The sequence below is a fragment of the Pygocentrus nattereri genome, chromosome 26, assembly GCF_015220715.1.
Source record: "Pygocentrus nattereri isolate fPygNat1 chromosome 26, fPygNat1.pri, whole genome shotgun sequence".
NCBI lineage: Eukaryota > Metazoa > Chordata > Actinopteri > Characiformes > Serrasalmidae > Pygocentrus > Pygocentrus nattereri.
Window position 1 is genome coordinate 20052525 of NC_051236.1, and position 19088 is coordinate 20071612.

Consider the following 19088-nt stretch of genomic DNA (forward strand, 5'->3'; position numbering starts at 1 on the left):
GTGCTTACCACAGGAAAAGCTGCTTCTGGCTCCTCAAGTTCTTCCAGCACTTCTTCATCCGAGTATTCATCAGACACTGTGTCAGCATCAGACAGCTCTGTGACGTGTACATCAGGGTGATCTAACAGCCAGCCTACCAGTGACTCCACACCTGAAACAAACAAAACAGAGGTAATGTTGTACCTAACAGACCAACCCACCATCTTACATTTACATTCTCTAGCCATATAGAAACATATATACCCATAGAAACTTTACATTATCTTACATTATTGTAGAGTTACAAACGCAACAAAAAATGTGAAAACTAGGTACATATTTCTGGAGAAACTACAGGAACTTGCAAAATTTACTCAATGCTTGAAGGAAGCTTAAATAACACTCTGTGTTTACAAACAAGTGCAGGAATGCAGATGAATATTACCACACAAAGCATCTTCAGGTTATAAATTTAAAGATTTATGTGAACATTATACCCATGTATGTATTGGTCCTGATGATAAACAGAATAATTATGCACAAGCCTTACTAGGAAAACACAAGTGCAGTCTATTATCAAGTGAGTAAAGCTCAGTACTATTCCCCTGTATTAAAAAAAAAATCCTCACAGACAGATAAGCTGATTGGACAAAATCATACTACCTGGAACTCCAGAGGCGCTGCCAGTGGTTCCAGACAGGGATTTTAGGGCAAATTCAATATTCTTCCTCTGGAAGCCCATCTCCATGAGTTGCAGTACTATGGGTGCTGGGGGCACCGGTGAGGTCTTGTGCTTCTTCTGCTTGGGAGGGCGTACATGCTGTACAGTGACTGGCGTGGTGGCCTCACTCGAACTGCTGTCCTCAAACAGTGGAGATGAAGGGTGAGTGGACTCCACTGCCAGGAACTGACACACAGCCAGAGCCGCCGCCTACAGAGTACAGTACAGCATCCAGTAAGAGAAAGTGGAAATAGCGGGACTGAAAGTGTGCCTCTGACCATAAAATGATTTGTTTACAATTCAATGCATCACGAAGCATTTCACCATGATTCGTTTACAATTATTTAAAAAAAAAAAAAAAACACAACAATAATATATTATGAACAGCAAGAACAAATCTTTGTCAGAAACATTTAAAAAAAAAAAAAAATTACCACTTATATCAAACAATTATGATCATTCCAATATTGAGGCACTTGAAATCACTCCCTTTACATAAATGAATCAATGTGTTAATGCACTTTTTCAACACCAGAGGGCACAAGGGAATGAAAAGCATACTGCATGTTACGAAAAACACTGACCTCGAGCTCCTGCCTATCGAAGATTGCTTTAATGGGTGAAGGCTGGGTGGCAGCAGAGAGAAGCTGCTGGAGCAGGATGAGGGGAGGAAGAGGACCCTCAGGAGACAAATCGCCCACATCTGGAGATGACACAACTTGCTCCTCTACAGACACCCACACACACACGCACATTCAACACAGTTAATTTACATAATTGGGACAGTATGCCATTATGTCTTGAACCACCAGGAGGCAGCAAATCACCAACATATGACATTTAACAATCACCTGAATACAAAACACACACACACACACACACACACATACGGTAACACAATGAATTTAGGCATGTAGAGGTGGTCAAGGCAACTTGCTGAAGTGCAAACCGAGCATCAGAATGGGAGAGAATGCTGTTGGTGCCAGACGGGCTGGTCTTAGTATTTCAGAAACTGCTGATCTACTGGGATTTTCATGCACAACCATCTCTAGGGTTTACAGAGAACGGTCAGAAAAAGAGGAAATATCCAGTGAGCGGCAGTTGTGTGGACGAAAATGCCTTGATGTGAGAGGTCAGAGGAGAATGGACAGAACGGATCAAAATGAAAAGATGATACAAAGGCAACAGTAACTCAAATAACCAACCAAAATCTCTGAGGAATATTTCCAACACATTATTGAAAGTGTGCCATGAAGAATTAAGGCAGTTCTGAAGGCAAAAGGAGGTCCAACCTTTTACTAGCAATTTTACTATTACTAGCTTTTACTACCTAATAAAGTGGCCGGCGAGTGCATACATACATACATACATACATACATACATACATACATACATACATACATAATAAACAGCAAACGTGATTTCCCTACATACAATTCATTACATTACATTTAGCAGACGCTTTTATCCAATTCAAGTTCCTTAGTAACCACTATCCACACATGTCCACCCCCATAATGGCCATATTGGCTCTGCAGCAGCTTTAATCCAGGTAAATTCCTTAGCATCAGTTAAAAATGTCCACCCCCAAACCATCCAACACAAACATGTGCTGTGCGAGCAGTGAGTAGGAAGAGCTGTTGAAGAAACTTCATTAATTTCCCAGCACCTCTGTATCGGGGGAGATGCACAAGGAGAAAGGCATAGATAAGCGTGTACTGTGTAAATAAGGAGTATACACAACAGAGGCAAGAACAAATTAAGAAAAGCACTGAGATGCAATTAAAGACAGCAGGCAGGAGGAAGAAAAAACAAAACATAACAAAAGATAATGCAGTAGCAGGAGGGAATAATACAGAAGAATATATCTAGTGAAGTGAATGCAGTCTTACCGCTGGGGTTTGGGCTGCTGTCTATGACTGCTGGCTGTGAGAGGATCTGTCTGAGTTTGTCCTGGTGGGACAGCAGAGCTCGCGCAGCCTTCAGGATGTACAGTCTCAGCTGCTGACAACGCAACAAGTGCACATCCACCTGGTCTGCTGCAAGATCATGGGCACAAACACACTGTAAAATGTATCGTAATGCAGCAGACTGAAGGCAGCAAGTCAGCTGCATTGATGTATTGTTCTTATCGCCTATTTTGCATGTAAATAGTGTATGTGTGTAAATAGCACCTCTATTCACATTTAAACAGTCATAATAAACAATAATACTGATCCGCATCCAATTAAATCATGGTGAAATTTATGATTTCATGATACAAAATTAATTTCCTAAAATGTAATTTAATTAATTAGGAATGCACTATGATATTGGAATTCCAGTGTGTATCTTCTTATATTTGCTTAAAACACACAAAATATTTTTACTGGACCGATTTTTAGACTATCCAACTGATATCCAACTTAACTGATATCCAATGCAATTTCTTGCAATCTGGAGAAGTAGAATGTTGCGTAAAGCTGGGCAACACCACCAAAACGTCAGACTTTTATTTATTTTTCTACATTTGTAAACCTACAGAAATAAGTGAAATTTTTCTCTATAACGCTAATACTGATCTAGTCCCAATTTCTAAATTTTATAACTGTTTATGTATTGGCAATGAAGGTATATGTACATTGGACCTTGGTATTGACCCATTATTCCTATATTGGTGCATCCCTAGCATTAAGTTGGACCTTTATACCTCTAAAGGCCATTTACACCAGTGCTAAGAAACACAGAAATGTGAAATATCTGGATATGATGTTTTAATATAAACCTATAAACACTGGATGTGAGGCTTGTAACGATTTTTTGTTAATTGTTTTCACTAACAGACAAGGCCAAAAACAATATATAAAAAAAAAATGTTTTTGTTATTTATTCCTGAACTCCTGACTTAAGTCTGAATAAATCTCAAACAAAACTAAGTATGACATTTTTTTCGCCAACAGCCCTAAAGGAGGCAGAAAGGCAGAAGCAGAAGAAAGAGACGGAAGGCTGTGAGCTGCTGTGCACAATGAGTCAGTGGGCTTTTCAGCTGACTAACAGGATGTATGGTCTACCTGACTGAGTAAGAACATAATGAAATAGGCAGTGATATTTTGAGAGTACAGTGAATTCATTTAGCTGTGCTCTCTTCACCTGTGTGAACTGAAATGCGTGTGTGTAGTGGGAGAAAGAAAACTGTACCAGCAAGTCCTCTGCTTAGGGATTTCTTCATGCGTTGTTTCTCCAGCTTGCTTCCTGCCAAATTGACAAGCTGAGCCCACACAGCCAGCATTGGCTCTGAAAAGGGCAGGTTCTGAACACTAAATGACACAACAGGCAGCTGACAAGAAAACAAGAAAGAAAAAGGGGTCAAAAGGAAATAAAAATTCTGTATAATAGCACCGCATGTGCAAGAATGAAAAAGAGAATTCAAATGTAACAATGTAGTGATGTTCATTTACACTAATGTATCACGATGTGCGTACGCACCGGTTTGAGCTGACTCAGAAGACACACTCGGCATGTCCTCATTTCGTAGAACTGCACAGTGATTCGTCCTTTAGGAGTGATGCGTGTTACTGTGCCTTCACCATACTCTTCGTGAACCACCTGACCACCTAATCTGAGACGTCCATCAATTCCACCAATCACTGCTAGCACAGCCATTAGACTGCCCACCACTGGTGCTTCTGCATTGGGGAAGTATTCCTCCAGTAGTGTCTGACATGGCCGAGGCAGAAGAATGATTTTAATTACTTCAAGGAACTTAATTTGTGAAATTCCCAGCAGTACAGATGCACAGGTCATTTATAAATTAAATTACTGGAAGATCGTACCGCTTCTGACAGACGACCTGCCATTATGTCTCCAATGCCACTGAGCTGGGAGTTAATGTATTCATTGATGAGGCCATTCCACTGGCTGAGAGAGTGCAGCGTTCGCAGTACGGCCACAATCTCTTCTGCTAGCGTGCTGCTATGAGTGGCTGTGAGCGAGGCCTGTGGGCGGGACTTCCTCCTACGTAGAGAACCCTCTGTCGAGCAAATGAAACAAGTTTTGAAAAAATTCTAAATGTAAAATTATTAAATTATCCATGAAAAATATCTCCAAACAGCTAAAACATTCATTTATTTTATTATTAATATATTCTAAAGGCAAGCTCATGATTTATGTAAGCCAAAAAAAGACTGTATTGTGAATAGTTTTCAGGAACAATGTGAGGGGTGTATGCTACCTCTGAGCAGTGGTAAATCTGAGGAGCAGGTGCTAAGAAGGCTGCCCAGGAACCCGAAAAGTTTCTCCACAAGGAACTTCATATCCTGAGAGCGCTCCATTTTATCCCAAGATGGTAGCACTGCCTGCAGTAAGCGCAGAGCCAGGATCTGAGAGAGGAAAACAAAGTAAAAACCAATTTATCAGTACAGCACATGCAGATGTGTAACAGTGATGTCAAGATGGATGAAATAAGAATGTCTGGAGTGCCCAATTCTGATTATGGAAATCTACCACTGAGCAGAATTCAGCTCCAGGCCTAATCAATGACACCTGCTACAGGTAACAAAGGGCTTTAAGGACATCTGAAAATTAGAACCAAAGGTTTTGGCTCTCTCTCCAGGGTGGTAGATCTCCTGCAACAGGACTAAGCAGCCTTGCTCAGCAGCCTAGCTATGCTTTGAACTCATTTGAATTAATCATTCTTGTAATGTCCCAACCATCAAGTTATTTGCATTTGACTGCCTATTCAGCCTATAGCAATTTAGTTGGCACTTTCTCAAAAAGATAAACAATTAAAAAAGAATAGAAAAAACAACAAAACATAAGTGGACTTCAGGGAAAAATTAAATACATGAAAAATATAGCATATGGACCTTTTAATGTTTAAACAACAATGTTTAGAACATGTGTTTAGAGTAGCAAGTGTGTACCTGTCTCTGTAGTGTGACTGCAGTGAATGACTGGTGGCCCTCCACAATGCGGATGAGCAGGCTGATCCATGCAGAGGAGCTCAGAGTGCTGCACATCTGGGGCATCAGTGCTATGCTGCGGATAAAGCCCAGAGTACACCAGCTCCTGTGCTGCTCACGAGATACCAGCCTGTAAGATGGACAACCTGACACAGACACACAAAGAAAGAAAAAGGATTGAGTGAAAGACATATGTTCTTTAATTTCCTTAAAAAATCATTTATGCTCTACAGAGAGCTCTGCTGCATCATCTCCAATACCACAGCAGACTAAGGATTAAATTACCAGTCTGGTCATTGGCTCCACTCTCCACAAGCATGCGGAGTAGACCACATAGAGTCCTGGTGGCTTCAGTCTGCATAACCTCTGCATGAATTCCAGATGAAAGGGACAAAGTCTTCAGCAGATTCACCGTGCTGGTTAACATGACAGCTGTGGGGTGAGTGCTTTTCTCCATCACCTCACCTTCTAACAATTCAGGATAGAAAAGCAGAAGACAGTGCATTCAACTCAGTAGGGGTCCGTTAAACCAACTAAGTAGTTTGGTTAGGTGTGCTACAGCAGAATAAACATAAAAAGTAGGAAGAGAATGGAAGTACTGACCAGTGTCATCCTCTGTGTCTGAGTCTTCAGTAGCAGGCTGTGTAGCAAGGGGAGGCTCTGCTAGTTTGAGATCATATTTGCCCTCTTTGCCCATCCTGTAGGAATTAGTGCTGCTGTTGTCCCACTGTACCCGAATCCAGCCATCCTCCCCTAACTCACCAATCACTCGTCCTAGACCTGGAGGAGGGCCATCCTGAAGAGCAAACACAAAACATGAACATGGTTATACATACAGAAATTCACTGCTAAAAATATCAGTGTGAATACACATCTCTACACTAATTAACAAGAAAACCACAGACAGCTTTCACATACCTGATCACCCCATTTCCAGTCCTGTCCTCTCATCACCCTGGTGCCAATCTTCATCATGGCAGCCAGTTCAGGTCCAGATGCAGGGAGGGGCGCCGGGGCGGTCTCCTTCCTGGATTCCTCCAGTACTGTGGCTGAGCCTCCGTGAGCTCCAGCACTTAAATCCTCCTCACTGCTATCTGAACTGGGACCTGCAAGAAATGTCACTGTACATCTAAGCTATATGTGAACTAGGAAATAAATAAATAAAAATAATTCACAAAATCTATCCTACTCACATTCTTCAATTACACTGATATTACGACTTTGGATTGGTTTTTGCGAAGGGAAATGCAATTATGCAACTGTTACCGCAGTATCTCTACAGTTTAGTCCTGTATGAACCTCACAACTCAGCCTGTTCCACTTTTTCTTATTTTGAGCTGTATACTCTCACATCTGTAACAATTACAGTAGCTTTTACCTTATTATATACCATACCTCAGGAAACATTTCTGGAATCGTCAGTAAGGAGACAATTGAGGCATCATTTAAATGTATTTTTCATGACTCAAATCAAGCCAATAAGCATTGACCTAAAGTGTATGATGCTGAACATTAAAATAAATAAAAACACCTGTCAGTGTAATAACATCTCTTTAATCTATAACTAATCTACTGTGTGCCATACAATAGGTACAGCCTGGATAAACCAAAAAGTTTGAACACCTCAATCTCTGACCTTTTTCACAATCCACATTTTATGCCACCATGTTTAACAAAACGTTATTTGACGAGGGGCAGCCAGATTTGCCATATGAATATATGTAGAGACATACTAACTCAACTAAAAGTTATGTGGACACAAATCTGTTTTTTCCACTTTTACTGTGATAACAAAATGCAAATCGAGTTGACACTTTAGTCTTTAGTGTCTTTTGCAAGTTATACAGATATCCCTTATCCTCTGGGAATCAGCCACAAACATTACAGACATCCTGTCACAACATTACGGACATAGGACCAGAAAATGTACTCTGGTTGAACAGTACTTATGAATGCTTCCATGTAATTTACAGTTACAGTTAAAACACTAAGAGTATGTCCAGAGATGGTATACCAACTATGATTTTAGTTACCTTCGTTCAGAAGTCAGACAGAGAGTAACTGCAAGCTATACCTAAACTGAATATAAAAGGTAAAAGTATTGACTGCAAGTTAAGACCGAATAAGTTCAGTTCTGACCAATGAGGCGCAGGACACTCTGTGTGAGGGCCAGGGTGCCGGAGTTGAGCAGCAGGCTGAGGCTGTTGGCTCCGTGTTTCAGGGTTAACATGTGGAGCATGGCCAGGAGAAAACGTGCTTGTGGAACGGTGCCCAAACTGGGCCCTGCAGGGTTCTCATTTGTGATGGTCTGCAGAGGGACAGGCTGCACTCCTGCATGGAAAAGAATAAAAAAAAAAAAAAAGTGTTAAACAATCACTATTACACCACATCAAAGCTACAAATCTGAAAAGGATTTAAAACATCTTTCAAAAATTATTCTTTGCTTCAAGGTGTACCAAGTTCTTTAAATTTAACGCTGGCCTCCAGCAGGATGTTGCGGACGTTTTGGATGGCCCAGGTGTACAGTTTACCGAAGGTGACCTCCAGCAACATGCGGTTAAAGGGAGGAATGAGATCCACATCCTTCAGACAGTCAGACAGAGGCTCTCTACAGAAGGAGAAGAAAACATGCAATAAACATTTGGCTATATGCGCAAACACTTCCAACAGTTTAAAAGTTTGGTTTTGTTCACTTACCCTATATTGCACCCTTCAGGGATGACCCTTTGCCAGCCACAGAGCATGGCATATTGTACAGAAGGCAGCAGAAAGCTTTTGGAGGCTAGTTTCAGCATAGTGTCTATTCCTTCCAGCCTCACCTCTGCTCGCTCCAGCTGAGGAAATGAGGTAAATGACATATGTTTGGACTCAAATTCAAAAACTTAAAGTTTAACATAGAAATGTGTTGATTTGCTGAAGTTCAACAAAAAATTGCTATGCTAATTTCTGCTAGCGACCCTGGTATTTTCACCATGGTATGTCATGGTATACTAAGCTACTAGGATTACCTCAGTGCTATAACAGATATCAGATTTAGTTTAAATACAGATGACATTTTCACCTCTTAATAGGCACCTAAGTAACATATTCTTTACTTTGGAACTTAATCAGTGAGTCGCAGTATTACATTGGCTCCTTCTTTAAAGGCTGAACTGGTCCATTAGCAGGTTAGCTTTCTGACCATTACAGACAGCAAAAGTGTAAACTAGTTAAAGAGAGATTGTTTGCACAGATGTTCAACTGGTAATTCTCAACTGGTAAACTGTCTAAATTACATTTTCATGAAGCAGGTCCTTTAAGAAAGTTATCATAAAAGTCTCTTAACCTGTTTGAGAAGGCACTTCCTCATCTTCTCCACATCCAGCGGTTCCTCTTTGAGAGCAAATTCCACAATGGTGCTCATGAGGCTGGACTGAGAGCAGGAACCCTGCACGCTGTGCTTCAACCAGCGGTATTTCTGAACATTCGCTACAGTGTTCAGTAGAGGCTGCCATTTATCCTGCTAAATAAACAAAGTTAGGAAAGTGAATGAGCAAAAAGAAAACAAGAGCACTGCTACAATATGATTATGTATACAGAACAATGAAGAGAAACAAACAGTCACAGAGCAGTATAAAGTAAGCAATCAGAGATAGAAGGGAGTACCTTTGGTGATTTGACAGTGATTTGTTTCTTGTCCACAGGTGTGGGACCAATAGGAGGCGGGGGTTCTTCCTCGTTGGTCCCTTCCCTCTCTCTCTCCTGCTTACATTCTTCCACATCTGCAGATTCTGACTTTTTAGGCACTAAGGGAGAGAGAGCCACAGGAAATATAGATATCAAAAAAAATAACTGTAACTCTTACTAGGATTGTAAAAATGTAAAAATCCATGATATTGCATCAATCGTATGGCTGCAATTCAACAGCATGAATTTTGGAACATTATAATAATCAATTACAATAATAATTATTAAAAGTATGTCTTGGCCTGTTGAAATACAAGTAACAATTGGTGTATTTAGTGTAATTTAAAATACAGTTTTACAACAAAATATGTGATTTAAATTGAGGTGAAATTTGTCATTTCTATGATGGACAAATCGTTTGCAAAAGAATCATAACTAAACCGAATCTTTGTCATGTCAGAGATTTACATCCCTAACTTTTACTAGGCAACACTGTCTTGAATCAAAACTAGCGTTGATCAACATGAGATAACAAGGTTTATTCTATTTTTTGTATTATTTCTGCTAACTGGCCATATTGGAGCCCACCTCGCTTTTTTCTGCACTCTCTAATCAGCTTTCGGGTGATCATTTTCCAGCGGGGCTGAGAGCTCAACAGCTTCAGCTTGCACACTATGGACAAGTCATTACTGACAGCCGGTCTCAGCTCATTAAAAAGAAATCGCAGCCTTTCAATTACAGGAGCACACACTTCTTTATAGGATCGGCCCTGCTCCTGATGGGTCTGTTCAAGCAATGACAGAAAGAAAGCCATGAGAAAACGACAGCCTCAATACAATGGTGACATTATAACAAAACTGACAAAATTGAAACTTTTACTTGTTAGAAAATCTTACTTTGATTAAAGAGCACTTGGCCTGGTACACCATTCGACACACATCAATCACAGATTTGGGAAGGGACCGCTGCTTCCCCTGGTCCACAGCCAAGGCACACTGATTGACAAGCGAAAGGGCAATGTGACCTACATAGGGAGAGATCAGTCGGTGTCAAATTTTTCCTAACACAAACAAGAATGTTCACAATATAAAAGAAGAAACACAGCAAGTAGAAACACGATCATAACATTTTGTTGACATGACTATTGAGATCAATACAACAAGCAGACATAGTCAGTCATGATTACAGGAAACTAAAAGAAAAAAGTCAACAATTCACCAAGAATTGTGAGAAGAGTGTAAGAATTGTGTGTACTAAAGGGCAGTTTCTAAGTTACCAAGGTCCTGGTGTTTAAGAAGGCAACAGAGCAGCAGCCGGCCCACTTCCTCCACAGGGTGCTCTGGCGGGAAAGTGATGGGTGTGATGAGATGATATTGCTTACAGCACCGCTCGATTTGGCATAAAAAGTCCTGAAATACAAAAAGAAGAAGCAGCCTGTTACACAGTATTGGTAACAGCATGAATTGCACCATAAAATGATGACATCAGTCAGAGCTATAACTAAATGCAGCATCTTTCACACATAAGAAGTATTAAGTTAGCTTAAAAAAGTGAGGAAACTTCAAGGTGTCAAAGTCAATGTGTTAGTAATGCAATGACAACTAATAAAAGGCATTCTTTTTTTTTTGCCATGTTGCTATAACTATGCAACCTCTTGTTCAAATATGGTTTTTAAAAGCCAACAAGTTCCACTGATTGCTCTATTGTAAATGAAAAGGTATTTCCAGCTACTGCTATGGTAAATCTGTTTAACACAGAAGGACGCCGAGTCATAAGTAAGCAAAATACAGCGCTGATGCCAGTAATACCAATAGTAACTTTGAATTTGGCATTGGAGGAAATCTTTAGCAGACTATACTAGACAGTGCTCACAGGAGAACTACAGATACATGGAAAAAGTAGCAAACTAACAAAAGCAGTAGTACAGCAAAAAGTTATAGTTCCCCTCAAAACAGGACTGTGTTTTCAGGACTGTAATCAGAGTTGGGGGGAAGAAAAAAAAAAAAAAAAAAAAAAAAAAAAAAAAAAAAAAAAAAAAAAAGCACCGTTGCTCTCAACTCATTTTGCAGCTGTACACTAAAAACTGTGTTTCGCATTGAAACTGATGATTCATATGAGAAAATCTTCAGGGTTCATATTATATATATATTCATGCATTGCATGAGTGTGTATACATGCACACTGCTACATCTTTGCATTTTGTATATTAATCAGTGTAGAGTGGCAGACACCACTCTGCTCCAGGTTTCCTTTTAAGTGATACTTTTTTAATCCCACAAACGGGGAGATTCCACCTCCGCATTTAACCCATCGCAATAAAGTGAAACACCACACACACACACCCACACACTAGGGGGCAGTGAGCACACTTGTCCGGAGCGGTGGTCAGCCCTATCCATGGCGCCCAGGGAGCAGCTGGGGGTTAGGTGTCTTGCTCAAGGACACCTCAGTCATGGATTGCCGGCACTGGAGATTGAACCGGCGACCTTCCAGTTACAGGGCCAGTTTCCTAACCTCCAGCCCTCGACTGCCACTCACACATTAGAGAAAATCTGCTCCATATGATTTATTCTTATGACAAGTCTTTAACATATAGACAACAATCTATAAAGCTTAATCTTCAATTACACAATTTATGACTATAAACAAAAAATCTGGCTAAACATTCTGCGCTACACAGGCATTTTTCAGTAGATATAGGCTTAAAACCACAATCCAAACACAAGCCAGAAAAGTGCAGAGGGTAAACAAATGCACATGCTTTTAACACAACCTTTATCATTCATGCAGCAAAACAGATGAAAGGAGTGTAATATATCTGCAGAACTTTGTTTGCGATCAGTGAGAATTTCCAGTATGTAGGTCTTCAGAGTATTTTTTAGCGAGAGACACATTGACTCTGACATTTATTAAAAAAAATAAAAACCTGCTCTCTGGGCAAAATCAGACTGCTCTACTCTCTGCTCCACCCTGCTCATACATTCTAGCACTAATCAGTGTGCATGTACCTTCACAGTGTGGTCCTGGGTAGTGTTATCAGCAATTGCCTGTAGAAAAGGCTGTGCATGGTCACTGAGAGTGATTCTACGGGAGTAGAGTTTGGCTTTGTCAGGTGTAGTGGTCCCTGGAGAGCTGCAATGGTCCTCATCCTTCTCCTCATTATAGTTATAGTGGATCTGACTGGTCTGCAGACCCCCACAGAAGATCGATGACTGGAGCCACTCTGAAGGAGCAAAGCAAATAAGATTGTAGTCATTAAGAATGTACTTTTTTTAAAACAAAAAAACAAAAATCAAAATGTACACCAAATGACAATGGATTACTTTCAAAATGTAAAGTATGGCATTGTTTTAATTTCTCATGATATGGTCCATGTTCAATCTGAGGCATTGCACTCACTTCCATACAGATAAGAGAAAGAGATAGCAAAGTGAGAGAAAGGCACTTACTGTCACATTCTATCTCCATGCGAGAGAGTGGTGTGCTCATGGCCAGGTAGGAGGCATGAAGGCCAAGCAGCAGGCCCAAGTTTCTCTCAGTGTCAATCAGTGGAGAGGACAGACTGCTCAGGTCTGGGGTTGTTACTGTCTCTTGATTGGGCTAGACACAAGAACCACCACAGGGGAGTCAGTTATTAGATCATCATGCCTTTTAAACTAGTATGAATGTGCTTTTCGCATTATGTTAAGGGCAGTTTGAAGAAAAAGGAAAAAAAGAAAAGAAAAAAAAAAAAAAGTGTGAAAAACTTACCTCCATATACTGTCCTACGCAAAAAGCCTGCATTGATTCTCGGGTGTCTTCAAACTGAAGAGCAGCCTCTAGAGCCACCACAGGGTCCTCCCCAGCAAACTGAGCTACAAAGAAGAAGAAAGCACAACCGTGATGATATTAGACCCATTCCTCATTTAAAACCAAATATTCCACCCTGTAGAGAATTAAAATCAATGCGGTGAAGATTTTGTACGGACACTTTCATCATATCTATGAAGTTGCTTATTGGGGGTCATTTCAGGAAACACATACAGCTATGGTTTAACATTCCTGTAATAAGATATGGCAAGCAATCTGACTGAATACCAGATATCTTCACTCCCATTTCATCTGGCATACCAAGAATAGTGTTTCCAGTAAGAGACTGGGCCTGGAAGTCTTTGATGTCATATACTTTTCCATCAATGACTGTCCAAAAGCCACCATCTTTGTTGTGGTTCTCCAGGTCAGCTTTGCGGATAAGTGAAACCTCCTCATTGTTCTTTGAGCTTGGCCCATTAAAGAAGGATCCTGTAAAAACATTGAAAATGCCACCTTACTTCCTGCTTCAAATCCTGAAATGAGAAAGAATTTACTTAAATTAAATGACTCTTCATGAGAAGACCAAGAATGAATGTTCCCACACACCCATGAGACCAGGCCAGGCAAGGTCTTCACTGTCATCTCTCTCATGGCCTGGGGCAAGGTGGTTAAAGCGGTCCACATGTTCCAGCAGGGCAGCCAGCAGAGGGATGGAACCAGTCTCCTGCATCAAGCCTGCATCGAGAGTCAGTAGGAGCACAATGGACACCACCAGCTCTGGGAGCAACACACCTTGAGGAACAGACGTGGACAGCGCAGTTAACAAAAGCTTACCAACACTACATATAACCATATGCTATAAATACCATTCAATAGTTTGCAATCATTTTAACAACTTAAACAATAAAAAAATGGAACTGCAGATTATTTCTTATCATTTATTTGCAACAAACTGAATTTATATTTTTAGTAACACGGATTCCAAACTTTCAAAAATTTGCAAATCTGCCTTCTTGCCAAATCTAGTGGCTATAAAACAAAGTTGCTAAAAAAAATAAAAAAAAACCCACACAACAACAACAACAACACACAACATACTGAACATTCAATCACTCTATAGAAATGAGAATTCTAATCAAATGTTTGCGAGTTACCAGTAAGGTCTCCCTCAATGACACGGGACACCTCAGCAAAGTGGCGGTGACTGTTAAAAGCGATGCTGGTGGCTACAGGAAGGATGTCCCCAATGTGTGTACACAGCAAGGCAATGTACTTCTTCAACAGGGAGCCCACTCCCAGAATCTCAGAGTGGGTCAAAGCTAAAACACAGAATACAGAACAGCCTCTTTTAAAACCATATAGCATCTAGTTATCTAGTCTATTTAGGTTCTCTATGGACCCAAACAGATCAATTGTAATTTAAAGCCATGAAGCATGGAGGTCTAACCTTATGTAACATCATGCTCTGTGTGTGTGCCTGGTACTCACTGTATCCCCCTACTCCCACAGTGCCGTTGACTCCCACATACAGCTTGCAGACCAGCAGTCTCTGAAAGCGCAGAAGAAGGTCCAGGGAAGCAGAGCGCTCTTTACTCACCTGCTCTGCATCCTGGCAATTTGAAATGCGACGTGCCACATCTTTCAGACGTGCTATAGTCTGTGACGCAATATTCCTGAGCAATGAAATGAGAATGGGAACAATGAATTAAAAACATCCTTTTCCAATTAGTGCATTTCTATGGAGTCAATTTATGTATGAAGTTGACAGGACAATAAAAGCTTTTGACTTTTTTGACTAAACGAAATAATTTTGTATCCAGCAACAGTGAAACTAAATAGCAGATAGCTAGAGTTGATCAGCATAGCTTAGGTGTTCAGTACCTGAGAAGCTGTTGGACGAGCTGGACCAGCGGTAAGCTCTGTTTGCTTGCGGACTCATAGATGCCCGTGTTAATGAGGTCTTTATCCAGGGTGGTGCGGCAGCGGTGCAAAGTGGAGGCATTAGCCTCCTGCTCATCAATCTCCTTCTCCTTCTGTGCCTCTTTCTTAGCCTCAATATCCTGACAGACAACAACCACATATAGTATATCTTTAAGAGAAACAGTACACTATGCTGATAATTATGTGAAACAAATTTGGTGGCAAAAATGCGAGTACTGCCAGAGTTAAAAATAAATAAATGAATCAAAGGGCAGTAATAAATCAAAACAAGTAAACTTTTATTTAAAATATAGCTTTTTTTCTGTGTATGAGAAATCAATTTCCAGACATAGTCTTCCTTAGGCAGGTATTTGACCACGCTACATCAAGCAAGGTAGACCTGAGGCACACTGGATGTGAATAAATGATGAAACGGCTGCTGAATAATGCACACTGACCTGGATCTCAGCTGTGATGGCAGCGTTCAGAGCAGACTCTAGTCCTCCGTCTGCCATTAGACTGCTGACCAAGAGGTCAATCATGAAGCGCCGGCCTGGACTCACGCTCATCTCATTACCAGAGGCTGACACACAAACATACACAGTAATAAACTCAAACATTAATTAAACTACATTTTTATGTACTTTATCTACTATATTTTCACAAATATTTACAATAAATCTAATCTGTATACACAGTACCAAACATGTCAAAATATATTGGAACAGAAGATTTCTAAAGAAAAAGGCTTGAACATGATGGAGCAAGATGTTGGACTAATCTTCATGGCAAGAAAGAATGACCTTTGAGACCATAGACCAGCTCTGTGTGTGATGTAATCTGTGATATAACAGTATAAAGATTGCCCTTTGATGCCCCAGCCCACAATGAGACTGACCTGCATTGGGCAGCAGTGAGGACAGGGCTCTAGCTCTTTCCTCTGCAGTGGGCAGTAGCACTGACCAGCCACTCTGGAGCACAGCCTGCGCGGCTGCCTGTACGGTATTGAGCACCCCGGCGTTGCTGGCCAGCGTCACCACCGTCTGCTTGAGGTTGTTGAGTAAGCTGCTGCCCAGTCCTAGTCCTAGCTCCTCTGGGTCCACCTGGTTACTAATGGCTGCATGAAGCTGTAGGCCACAGACAGGAGACCACAACATGGTTGAACAAACAAGACCACGTAAAGCAGATCGAAGGGGATGGTCACAAAAGTTAACAGTTAAGATAATCTGGGAAAAATATTTAATAATAATCTTGAGAGCATATTTTCTCCATATTTAATAACTACTATTACTTTATTTCCTAATGCTTGGTTTTTAGTCTGAATAATATTTTGAGCCCTAAACACACAAATCTTCCAAAATTTCAAATAAATTTAGCAAAAAAATGCCTTTTTGCCACACTGTCATCTTGAGCTGAAACTTGTTCATCAACTCACACTCCTTGACTTCCTTTTTCTCATATTTTTAACACAATTTTTTGCTACTGTAGTTCCTAACTGGTTTGTGTAGCCAAGAAGGCACACATCACTAACTAGCATCCCATAGCAGGAAACCTTTTCCTGCTTATACCAGATTGGAATGTTATTATAATAAAATTAATTAATTAATTTCAATAATTATTTTTTAAGTTTCAGCACCCAGGCCTAATGTTCCCTACTAGGCTTTATAGTTTGTGGGCCTCCATAGATAATCATTGACCTGTAGTCTGAGCAGGTTGAGAGTGGCCACGACCATACATTCTTTCTCCTGAGGTGGCGGCCAGTCCGAGCTGCCGTCCATGCCCTCACTGACTTGCCGCAGTAGCAGGTCCAGCTGCTCAAAGGTCATTGGGCACACATCTACCACAAATGGAACACGCAGCCCTACTGACCACTCTGAGCAAGAGGACCATGCAAAACTCTGAGAAAGACAAAGAGCAAAAGGGACTATTAAACAAACCTACACCAAAAATTCCACACAGACATAGCAACTGTTTATGAGCAAACCTGTGAAAATTCCCATCCAACAAGAATACTAATACAGTTTCCTTCATGACAAAGTTGTGTCTCAGCCAAACAAAGTTTAGATCCCCAGAGATAAGAATGCAGTACCTGGCCTGGACCACAAGAGATGCCCACTATATGTTTGGAGTTGAGACCTGGCAGAGCTTTGGGTTGCTTCTTGTTGGAGAAGAGAGTGTCAAAATGCTGTAGTTTATCGTTACTTCCCCAGCTGTGCACCTCTCCATCCTCTGTGAGGGCAAGGCAGTGTGTTGAGCCCACTGCTATATCAACAACCTTTTTCCCTACATGGTGCAGAGGAACACACACATGATCAAGGAATTTCATCACAAGGTATTCCTGAAATATTTTTCAAACCTGCAATATAAATCATGGTAAATTCTAACCTTGTAGACTGTCCAGCAGTTTGGGATAACGGACATGCTCGTCAGTGCCATGGCCAAGGCGCTGATTGTCTCCTTTGCCCCAGGTATATACCTGGCCATCTTTAGTGAGAGCTACTGAGAACTGACTGCCACAACACACCTTTACTATGTCTAAATCCTGTAGCTTTTCCACCAGCTTTGGACTCTTACAGCCATCACTGCCTCCACGGCCCAGCTTCCCATAATCCCCATCCCCCCATGACCATACCTGGCCTAGAAAGAGACATAGATAGACACAGAGAGAGAAGGAAAAGTGAAAACAGGGTATAGTATTACATTTTCATTGCGTGCTGCAAGCATCCTGTACAATGACATATTTTACACAAATTTTAAATGAATAAAGAGATTCACATCATCCATGTTAATTAATGGTAAATAATTATGAACAAAAAAGGCAGGCCAATTTTTGCACCATGTATTGTGGTTAATCACATAACCATGTTAATATAATAATGTCATTTCTTGCAATCAAAATATTTTGTAATCACAATATTTAGCCCATATCATGCAGCCCCTAAATATAAGATGCCAGTTTTCATAACTGAACATTAGCTATGTCATGATACACATTTAATTTTACGATTCACACGATTCATTTCTTTTGAAACAAGAATTGTGAGACAAATTGCACCGTGAATTAAATACAATTAGATTTCATGCTATAAAATGCATTGTAAGGGGAATGGTTTCTACAGTTCGTTTTAACACAAAGCATGAATCCTAACAGTGATAATCATCACATCAACTGCTGTGCAGCTCTCAGAACTGGAAAAAACTGGTTTGGTAAGTCTTCCTTGGATAGTTGATTAACCAAGCTGTTTGAAATGAAGCTGATTTCTCAGTCAAGTACAACAACAACAGGCAAACTGAGGAGAATGAACAGCGGCACAGTGCCAATATTGCCTAATGAAAAGATCGGATACCTGTGCTAATACATAAATTATTTAGCATATCTGAAGAAGACACCATCCATACATTTGACATATGGGAGAAAGGTGAAAACATGAAGCTGAAGTTAGCCAGCTTTTTATTCAAATTTTTTGCTCTACCTTAAATGTAGCAACAGACACACATTACTGCTGCTCCATTAAACGTGAAACAGAAATTTAAGCCTTGTGGAGGAATCAAAAGTCTTAGCAGCTACCTCTCCCCACAGGATTCAAGCAGCCAGTAAGTGCTGATTCTGAATGGCTCCCTCACTCCCTCATTAAGATGTTAATAGCTAATGAGCTGCATCTCTATTTGATTGTGGTCTTCACAGTTTGCTGTGAGTGACTGCACTACATCAGAAAAGCCCTCTTACTCACATCAGCAACATTTTATATAGAAGCACAAGACCATATTGTGAATTAACTTATGCTCAGCTCATTTAATAATGAGATGAACCCATTTAACTTGCATTGTTTGCTTCCTTTTACATAGATATTGTAACTCTTTGAATACTCTAGTTTATGATTTCTAAGAAAAGGACTTGTGCTACTTTTGTCCTTTAGCGGCAAAAGTGGGAATCATAAATAAATAAATGAATGAATGAATTAATGAATGAATGCTGTTATTTGTTTTCTAATTCTGTATCAAAAATGGATCATGCAGTGATACAAAAATGACAATATGTAAATAGGTCATGAAATTTGAGAATTGTTACA

General features: G+C 40.4%; 1 protein-coding gene across 5 annotated transcripts in view; it reads right to left on the reverse strand.

Annotated features, from left to right (window-relative positions):
- The window catches only part of herc2 (HECT and RLD domain containing E3 ubiquitin protein ligase 2), a 70586-nt gene that overhangs the window by 25128 nt on the left and 26370 nt on the right, over positions 1–19088 (reverse strand). For 3 of the 5 annotated variants that reach the window (XM_017720611.2, XM_017720636.2, XM_017720629.2), the window contains 33 exons: positions 17404–17655; positions 17108–17301; positions 16716–16916; positions 15917–16145; positions 15477–15601; positions 14980–15158; positions 14587–14771; positions 14253–14417; positions 13705–13890; positions 13417–13587; positions 13057–13160; positions 12756–12906; positions 12315–12529; positions 10583–10715; positions 10203–10330; positions 9895–10090; positions 9286–9425; positions 8966–9142; positions 8338–8474; positions 8097–8248; positions 7780–7971; positions 6559–6746; positions 6244–6436; positions 5926–6108; positions 5602–5786; positions 4911–5058; positions 4513–4709; positions 4166–4396; positions 3878–4016; positions 2593–2739; positions 1285–1427; positions 643–910; positions 9–151 (listed from right to left, as the gene is read on the reverse strand). In XM_017720611.2, coding sequence (XP_017576100.1) covers positions 9–151; positions 643–910; positions 1285–1427; positions 2593–2739; positions 3878–4016; positions 4166–4396; positions 4513–4709; positions 4911–5058; positions 5602–5786; positions 5926–6108; positions 6244–6436; positions 6559–6746; positions 7780–7971; positions 8097–8248; positions 8338–8474; positions 8966–9142; positions 9286–9425; positions 9895–10090; positions 10203–10330; positions 10583–10715; positions 12315–12529; positions 12756–12906; positions 13057–13160; positions 13417–13587; positions 13705–13890; positions 14253–14417; positions 14587–14771; positions 14980–15158; positions 15477–15601; positions 15917–16145; positions 16716–16916; positions 17108–17301; positions 17404–17655 — 5777 coding nt within the window. The remainder of the gene's footprint in view (positions 1–8; positions 152–642; positions 911–1284; positions 1428–2592; positions 2740–3877; positions 4017–4165; positions 4397–4512; positions 4710–4910; positions 5059–5601; positions 5787–5925; positions 6109–6243; positions 6437–6558; positions 6747–7779; positions 7972–8096; positions 8249–8337; positions 8475–8965; positions 9143–9285; positions 9426–9894; positions 10091–10202; positions 10331–10582; positions 10716–12314; positions 12530–12755; positions 12907–13056; positions 13161–13416; positions 13588–13704; positions 13891–14252; positions 14418–14586; positions 14772–14979; positions 15159–15476; positions 15602–15916; positions 16146–16715; positions 16917–17107; positions 17302–17403; positions 17656–19088) is intronic. The other 2 variants (XM_017720644.2, XM_017720621.2) reach the window with 1 other exon arrangement.